Here is a 9,825-nt window from a genome sequence, read left to right on the forward strand (position 1 = left end):
CGCAAAGTTTGAAAGCAAATAAATTTCTTTAATACAAAGGCAGATAAATTTTACACAAAATGCGCGCACATTTATATGCATAAGTTATATATATAAATGTGCGCGCATGCGAATTCGTGTTCAGACAAACCGGCAAATGGCAAGTTTTATAAATTGCATTTTTGACACGCTAGATCATAATGGAAATTATGGGCATAAAAGTCTAATTCTGGTCTTACACTAGTGCAAAATTTTATATTGTTGAGAAAACAGAACTTTATTTTTTAAAATGTAAGCAAAGTTAGTCAATTCAGATTGTTATTGTATTTGATACCTGGTATTAATATTACTAGTACTTTTGCATATTGTATTTGATATCTGGTATAAAAATTACTGGTACCGTTGTATATTGTATTTAATTCCTGGTTGAAAACAGCCAAAATACAAAAATTTGTAAGTTAAAAGTTATATAATATTATAAAAGATTTATCATTAGAGATAAATTTTTTACTTATTTATTTTATTATATGCCTTAATTTTATTTTTATTGAGCCCTAAGACATAAAATTTTATAGCAACAAGTCTTCCATTTGATTTGGAAGAGATTCCAGACGATGTTTCTAATAGTAAAATGTAAGATGTTAGCAGAAAATTAATCTAGAAAGAATTTTTGTTATTTTTTCCTAAACTATTAAGTAACTCTAGGTAAAAATCACAAATTTCGTTTACGAAATAGAGGAAACTAAAACAAATATTTTAAATGTTTAATTTATTGTGCCAAAAATAACAAGAAAAAAAAAAATATTTAGACAAAAAAAAATAAAAAAATGATATAAATTAAACTTGAAAATGGAATGAACGCCATACAAACAAAAAATTTTTTTATTATTCTGTGGTTATAACCTTTTTATCTTAATCAATCGCTCTATCTAGTATCAACTTTAAGAAACTTGTTTCAATGCTAAGAAACGAGTTACTGTCAATAATAATGAAAGTTGTCATAATAAACAAATAAAAAATGAAGAGTGAAATTCAAGATTATTAGCTGAAATTTTCGGAATATGTTTCTTTTCTATTATGCCTTGGTTGAATCATTAATTTTTTTTACAAAATTGATTGGATGATGAGAAAATGTCTTAGATTTTTTAAAGTGAGTGCAAATTTTAAAATTTTTTGCAAAGTTTGTAATAAAAAAAGTTATAACTAGTTATAATTTTTAGAATGGATTGGTCAAACGGCGTACAATTAAGTGTTTTATCTTTGAATAAATTTTCAATCCGTAAACCTTTAAATAAAGATTTTAAAACGCACCCTATTTTTTCCCGCCATTATTAATTTATAACGACTTTTTAAATTTTTCAAATGAAAACAATTAAAATTATTATGAAATTAAGTTTTTATTAGTTCATTAAATACTTTACAGTTTAAATTTTTTCCTTAAAAGTATAAAAAAAACAACCCATAAAAACTTTCCAAAAGTTTATTCGAAATTTTATACATAATCCAATGTTTAATTTACCTAGTATTAAAACAAACAAACAGTACTGGAAAATCCTTTGATAACAAAGGAGTTGATTAAAGAAAAAAAAAAGTGATAAAGATCAAATTTAACTTGCACTGGTTCTAAAAGGAAACGTAAATGTTGTTTTTTTGTTTAAAAAAACTACTTTTCTAAACTAAAAACTGCTTAGAATATTTTTCAATTTTATAAAGCAATTTTTATGGGCAAACACATTTTTATCGTCATGCTTTTATTTTGTATCCAAGCCTGGGTTTCAACAAAAAATCTTGAATTGTTTTGAATAAAGTACGCAAAATATAAAGTTTTTGTTAATTTTGTTTGCCTATTGTATTATAAAATCAATTGTTATTAGTTTTTTTGTTGTTACCTTGATTACTCCCGATTTAATTTATTTCGTTAAATTTCAAACAATCGATCAGATATCAACTAAGATATTTGTTTCAAAAGTTTTATTCTAATAGTTGTAAATTATTACTATATCGATATACAATAATTATTTTAATATATATGCAATTTGTTTCTAAATGCTTTTCAAAAAAAGTTATTTCGATTGACTCTTATAAGAATTATTTTTTATATCTAGTGTTAAATCAGTTTTGTGTTTTGATATAATAAATCTTATTTCCGTTTTCATTTTCATTTAAATTTAGGGTCAGTTTCTGACGTAAACTTTCTGACTTAGTATTCCATTATGCGTCACTTATTTCTACAAAAGCCTTTTATCGCGGTAGAATTTATCTTTTTATCACGATAGAATTTACACACCATTGCGAAATTTATTGAAACTAAATTTGAGTTAGATTATCAGAAAATAATTACTTTCATGAACAATTCGATTATTTTTATATTTTTATTATTTGTATATTTAATTACTTACAATTTTTTTATTAATTAATAAAAAACGACAACTAAAACTATGATCTAAAACGACAATAAAAAATAAATAAACTTGATGCAAATAATGTCTAAGCAAATTGAAAGATACCGGATATAGGTCTTTCAGACAAGAAACAATTTGCAAAATACTTCTAATTTTAATTTTAATATATCTAAAATTAGACTCGATAATCTAAAATTAGAAGTCATTATACTAAATAGTGTCGAAGAAATACTTGTCGTTTATCGCACTTTTTAAAATGAAACGTAGTGTGAGAGAAAAAAACTGACGAATCAAGCACATTGTATGGACCTTTATTTACACGCGCGTTATTTGATTTGATTGACATTTATCTCAGTAAGATCACTACTACAAGTGAAGAACACAGCAGGAGACCCTCGACGTGACAGATAAGTTACTGTGATCGAATTGTTGTTTTATACTCATTTTTTGGTACGGCCATTTCTCTTTTAAATAGTTTAACTATTTGTGTTCACTAAAAACGATTAGCTCATTTTAAATTAAAAAGAAAATCTTGAAAGTGCAATTTTTTCACCTTAAAAAAAAGAATTTTTGAAATTTGCTCATTTTGCGGTGACTTGGTAAACAGTTGTGTTATTCTACGCCAAGGTTTGTATTCTTTGTCAATAAGATTTTTGAGTGCGAGCTACAATTGCGTTTGCTCTTCATATATTTTTTTTATTGCTAATATATACAAGAAATAGGAGGATTTGTCAAGCGAACGCTAAACAAAATTGTTGTCGTTTTGGATTTATATATTGATATAAATTGATAAAAAACAACATTGGTTTGGTTTAACATTGTATGTAGTTGTTTTTTATTTGGGTATATTTTGTTTTTCTTTCGTTTTATTTTGTTACTTTTTTAATAAAAATATTGTCAAAATCATTCAGACAATCGATTTTTTTTTGAATATTGAAATAGCAAATAGTAAAAGTAAACACTAATTTTTATAAAATTAATTTAAAAAAATTTAAAACAACACATGCATTTTTTTAATAAAATATCCGCCATTTTGTTTTTTAGTATAGAACGACTTCATATTGTTACAGGATCTCCTAAATAAGCAAATTGTAATTTTTGCTTTAGAATCTTAAAAATATTTACATGTTTATTTTTTATGTATCTTAAAAATTATTTTGTATTAAATTTTATTAGTTTATTATCTTAATTACATGTTGTTTTTTTACAAGTTTTTTAAAGAATAATAAGTTTTAAATCAAAATTTAGAAATTTATTCGGTGATTTTTTGAATTGAACTTTTCGAGCCGACGATTACGTCACACGTCAAAAATCACTTTTTTAATCATTGTTATGCTACTAAAGCTGAAAGTTTCAGCAAAAAAAAATGCAGTATATTAGCAAAGCCGAACTAGTAATAAACTCAAAGTTTTGTACGTTTGTGTTTTAAGCTACATAGCATTATTTTATGTAAACTGAATAAGATATTATGCACTTTTATTTAACCATGTTCAGTTTGCATAGAAACTCCAAAACAGATATCATTGTTAAGTTCCTTAAAACCCTCAAAGAAAATTAAAATTTTTTTTTCCAAACCTCTCAACCTAGTCACAGGAAACATAACATATTGTAAAGTTATTTTATGTTTTATACCATTTAAAACTAATCTTTTCAAATAAAAAATAGAAACTACATACTTCTGAATTATTTAAATGAATTTTAACTGTGAATTTAATATAAATGGCATTTATTTTTCCGGCTATTTTAAATACTTAAAAAAATAATTTTTTTGTTTAATTTGACTTTGTAGTGAATTATGGATACTACTGTACCGTTTACTACATCATCCGTTGTTGAACAAACTTCTAGCACCACATGCCCAACCCCCTACTACACGTACAACAACGATCAACAAGCCTATGCAGATTATTACAGATCAGGAGCATATCGGACAGCTTCCCAGTACACAAATTTATCAAGCCCATATTATCCAAACCCTTATACAGATGGACACTACCACCACCACTACTATTCCACCTACCCGATGCTAAGCATGCAAAATCAACAAAAAGAACTGGTAAAACCCCCCTACTCTTATATTGCTCTTATATCGATGGCTATACAAAGTTCACCTGATAAGAAATTAACTTTGAGTGGTATATACCAATTTATTATGGAGCGTTTTCCTTATTATAGACAGAATAAACAGGGCTGGCAAAATTCGATTCGTCACAACCTCAGTCTAAACGAATGCTTTCTTAAAGTACCAAGAGATGATAATAAACCAGGCAAAGGTAGTTACTGGTCCCTTCATCCGGATTCTATGAATATGTTTGAAAATGGCAGCTATTTAAGAAGACGTAGAAGATTTCGTAGAAAAGATATGAAAAAAGAAGATGATGACTTGGAGGATGGAGCAGAAGAAGATCGCGAATCTGATGAATCAGAAATTTGGGTTTCTACCGAAGCTAAACATTCAAAACCAGCTGATGAAAATAAAAAACCAACTGTCGAACTAAAATCGAAACGCAGCGAAAAAAATAATACTGCAAATTCATCTAAAGAAGAGACAACTGAAGATCTTTCATCCAAGATCACTATTAAATCAGAAAAAACTACAGACATCCATTGTGATTTGACCATTGAAAGTCTACCTGATAAAAACAATGAAACTGAAAATAAACCCTCACCTCAAAATCTACAAAAGCAAGACGAGGTAAAAATTATTAGCACACATCAACATCAACAAATCAACGCATACGAAAATAATAGCCAAATATTTCAAAAAACGACACCATACACCGAAGCTAATTTAACGTATGCGAGTCTCGATTCCAATTTTTTAAACTACCATTTGAGTTTTAATATGAACGACTCCTCAAACGCACATCGTTACGTCAATGAAAAACATTTAACAAACGTTCCTGGTATCGACTACAATATACGCTCAGCAAGCGTTGACTCAAACCATATTAATCGAGATAATTCAACATCATCTCGATTAAACGAATTGGCTTCTTCATCAAACGAGATGTATACTTTACCGCGTTTTATTACTTCGCCAAGCAGCAATTTTCAGCAAAATGAGACTAGAGATTTTTATCCAGCAATAAATGTAACATCATATGGAAGTTTTTCTTCTGCAGTGCAGGAACAAGACCGTGTGAGTTCATATTATACCCCGTACAGAGCATCAGCTACTCCTACATATCCTTATTAAGCGAATTTTAATTTTTTATTTGACATTTTTGTAACGTATAGACAAGTACATAGGGAAATTTTTTTTTGTTAATGAAAGTTCTTTTTTAAATATATTTGTATTTATTGGCATTTATTATGTTTATATTTTTTTAATTTCGAATCTTTTAGTTAATACTCATCTTAAAACAGTTTTTAAATTAAGTTTTATAAAAAGTTATGAAAAGTGTATAGAATAATGAAATTATATTTTTTTTAAATAAAGTAAAACAGATTTATTATAAAAGAGTACTAAAGTATGTCTAAGTTATTTTTCTAACTGAATTGAATCCTACACGGTCCTTTTTATAAAAACTTTTATATATAGTTTAAATTTAGATCATGTAATTGTATAAAATGTTTTAATGAATTAAAAAAATTATTGATCTTTCCTAATGGTTAAAACTATAAATAATAGTTAACCGAACTCATTAAGTGATGAGTTTTTTATTTAGTCCATTTTTTCATTGTTTATAGACGAATAAAGAGGCATAATAATGCTCTATTAATTGAATTGTTGTTAAAAAAAAAAAAAAAAAAAAGTGTGCACTATTTTTAATTAATAGTACATTTTATCTATTTTTAATTAACTATGCACCTTTTTTAAACAAATAAGTTAACTGAGATTGAAGAACACGGTTCCGTAAAAGTATCACGCAATACTAGAATCTAGGACCGCAAAATAGTCTTCTATTATATAGCGCAAATATAGCGCGGATCCGCAACTTATTTGATTATTTGTTTAATGACTTAAGTAGTTTAAAAGAAAATTTCAATATTATAATTGAACTAAATTAGTGATTGTTTGATTTTCTCAAAATAAGGAGCCCATTTGCAAAACGCGCTACATCCGAGTAAACTGATTTTGAGAAAACAACAAAAACTAAACTACTTTTGGTTGCGCATCAACAGAAATTTTCTTTGTCCATTTTTAGGACCCAAAATTTTTTAATTGATTCAATATTTAAATAGATGATAAATTTAAGTATATAAAACGTGGAAATAGAATGAACTGGGAAACGTGGAAAATGAAACGTGGAAATAGAATGAAAATTTTTATTTTTGTGACTTAGCGCGTTTTGCAGATGGGCTCCTCAAGTATTTAATAACATACTTGAATGCTGATTTTTCCATAACCTTTTTTACTTAAAATAGCCTCTCTATATAGCTTTTTTTTTGTTTACGTTTAACACAATGTTGCTTAAAAACGCGTTTGCTTTTGACTGTAGTTTTAATGTAGCTAAAATAAACAACTTTCTTTTTAGTATTTTATATAAGCTAAAGTCACAAAGTGTACTTCCACATATGTAAAACACTAGAAACACTTGAAATTTCAGTAGCACGTGAGTTATACTTGTGCAAGGTAAACAATTACAAACCAAATCCATCAATAATAAGAAAATAAATATTGTTTGGTAGATATTGTTTGAGTAGTTTAATGAAAAATAAGATAATTGAGTTCTTCATTGTAATGGTTTTATTAAATCTCCACAAATATTCAATAATTTTACTACATTTAATGTTTTAGTTGATAATTTTATACAAAATTATTTGCATTTTAATTTTTTATTTTTTCACCTTATCATTGTTAACACAGATTTTAAAGTTATTTCCGGTGTAAACAATTTTTTGTCAAGGAAATACTTCCGACCTAGCGTTAGAAAAAAACAGTTTTAAACAACCACAATATTGGTAGGGAATGTTTTCATAATCAATATATTTTTGAAAATTGCAGAGTATCCCACGTGTTACATAGCTAATTTAATAAGTCTTTTTAAACCCTTGCTAATACCAAGTGAGGTTAACGGAAGTATGTGAAAAAATTCTGAATTTTTAACATCGCATTAGTTAGTTTTTTTTGTTTTTAGCTTTTCTGCAAGAAAATATTTTATGTAAACAACTTCAAAAAGTTTTTAAAAATCTAAAATATTAACTCCTGCTCCTTAGTGTGTAAGGTACTTGTAACACGTACAGGTGTTTAAAAACGCAAAACGTATGCGAATATTAATTTTTTAGTTTTATCCTAAAAATATTGATTACTGTTTATACGCGCAGTCAAGTTTTTGAAAAATCTTAAAACGGAAGGAAGAAATTAGATAATCAAAAAAAGAATGAGGCGTGTGGTTGGTCAACTGTTTTCTATAAGTTTTAGTAGTTCTAGTCTATATTAAAAGGTCCAGACTTGTTGTTATATATTTGTATTGATTATATACTTTTAATTAAAATTTTTTTTTTGAATTGATCACAACAGTTTAAAAAAAAGCCAAGTCAGTTTATCAAAACCGAATAATACCAAACCAAGTACGTTAATCACAACATTATGGCAACTTTTTTTTAAAACCTTATTTTAAAAAAACTTTAAGTTAGAAGTGTCAAAATATATATTTTTTAATCTTATCTTAGTATATATAAAGGGCAATGTGTGTGTGTTTGTTTGTTTGTTCTCTATAGAAATCCAAACCGCCGGACCGATCTCGATGAAATTTGGCATGGGGGTAGTCCTCGAGGGGGAGAAGGTTCTTAGCTGGGTTTTGACCCCGTACCCCAACCCCCGGGGTCAGGGGGACCATTTTTTGGGCCCATTTTTGGGCCCATTTTTGTGTACAGATATCAGGTAAGCCAGTTTAAATATTGGCCCGGGCAACGCCGGGTAACTCCAACTAGTTATTAAATAAATTAAATGTTTTACTCTTAAGTAACATGTGTATGTAATTTATTCATTTGTTAGTTAACAAAATGTTACACTTTTAGAACTTTGTCAAAATTAACTTAAAGTTTTAAAATTTTTTGAGGTAAAATGTTTGTCTTGCTTACACAGGCTAACGAAACTTTACTTTTTAACTTTTATTTTTTTTTTTGCATAAAATATGTTTTTGTTATAGTATTCCCTATTCTGACTTTAAATATACAACCCTTTTTCTTCTATCACATTAGGTCTTGAAGATATTAGGGTTCAAATCACAAATATTTAGGGATAAAGTCCCTAATATTGTCAAAAAAAACTTCTTCAAAAGTATGTCAACCTGAGTCTAAAAAGAAGCGTTTTTTTTAGATTATTTAACACTCTTTAGCATTTTTACACTACATTTTTTAGAAGAATATACTCCCAGGGGAAAATAGAACTTCCATAAACATTTGAAACATATAGCCTATAGAATTTCTATAAAATGTCTATTAATTTCTATAGAAATTGCTATAAAATTTTTTCTATAGAAAAAAAAGTAGAAAAAAAAGTTTCTTTAGAAATTTCTTTAGAAATTTTTTTTCCTATATGGAAACAAAGTTTTATAGCAATTTCTATAGAGATTAATAAAAATTCTATAGAAATTCCATAAAATTTCTATATGCCATATATTTCAAAAGTTTATTAAAATTCTATAGAACTTTTTTTCTTAGACTATAGAAGAAAAAAGATGGCATATTTGAAATCAGAATGAGGAATACTACAAGAAAAACATATGGTATGCATAAAAAAAAGGAAACAAAAAAGTAAAATTTCGTTTGCCTGTGTTGTCATTATCTTGCTTTGAGTATTTATAAATGCTTAAATATATATATATATATATATATATATATATATATATATATATATATATATATATATATATATATATATATATATATATATATATATATATATATATATATATACAGCTGTATCTTGCTTTGAGCATTTATAAATGTCTAGGCAACAATTTTATTACCGAGCTTAAAAAGTTTAAAAAGTTTAAGAAAAAGGTAAAATGTAATATTTTGTTTACAAACAATTTTTTAAAATTTAAATCCAAGTTGCTGTTTAAACCAGAAAGCGTAGAATAGCCATATAATGAATAACCTAATGTTAATAATAAAAACAAGAGGGTGTGCCCGTTTTTTAAAGTAGAAGCTCAACTGTTTATGTATTTAATGTAAAAAATGTAAACAAATAGTATTAATATTTTATTTAACTCAAACCTAATTAATCAGTTCAGGATGTTTATATTGGTAGAAAGAGAATTTTGACAATCTTGGGGGTGGAGCATATCAAATTAATGTATCATTAAAAGCATCCAACCCTTAATTTAAAATTTTGTAACTATGGTTTTACTAGTACAGTTTTCAAGTATTTATACTCTCTATTCTTGTAGAGTACTCTCAACCTTACTCGATTCAAACTTTGACTACGGGCTATTACATTTTACATTTTATTTTATAAAAATTGAAAATAATATTGTTGGGAATAAATATG

General features: G+C 26.6%; 1 protein-coding gene across 6 annotated transcripts; it reads left to right on the top strand.

Annotated features, from left to right (window-relative positions):
* The first annotated feature begins 1,108 nt into the window (after positions 1-1,108).
* On the top strand, positions 1,109-5,714 carry LOC136092368 (forkhead box protein C1-A-like). 6 transcript variants are annotated; one of them, XM_065820455.1, is made up of 2 exons: positions 1,109-1,129; positions 4,171-5,714. In XM_065820455.1, the coding sequence occupies exon 2, from the start codon at positions 4,177-4,179 to the stop codon at positions 5,578-5,580; it is 1,404 nt and encodes a 467-aa protein (XP_065676527.1). In that variant the 5' UTR covers positions 1,109-1,129; positions 4,171-4,176; the 3' UTR covers positions 5,581-5,714. The 6 variants fall into 6 exon arrangements, with proteins under 6 accessions (XP_065676527.1, XP_065676528.1, XP_065676523.1 ...); XM_065820456.1 differs by lacking the exon at positions 1,109-1,129 and adding an exon at positions 2,685-2,831; XM_065820451.1 differs by lacking the exon at positions 1,109-1,129 and adding an exon at positions 2,699-3,008.
* The last annotated feature ends 4,111 nt before the right edge of the window (positions 5,715-9,825 follow it).

Source organism: Hydra vulgaris, chromosome 15 (genome assembly GCF_038396675.1).
Source record: "Hydra vulgaris chromosome 15, alternate assembly HydraT2T_AEP".
NCBI lineage: Eukaryota > Metazoa > Cnidaria > Hydrozoa > Anthoathecata > Hydridae > Hydra > Hydra vulgaris.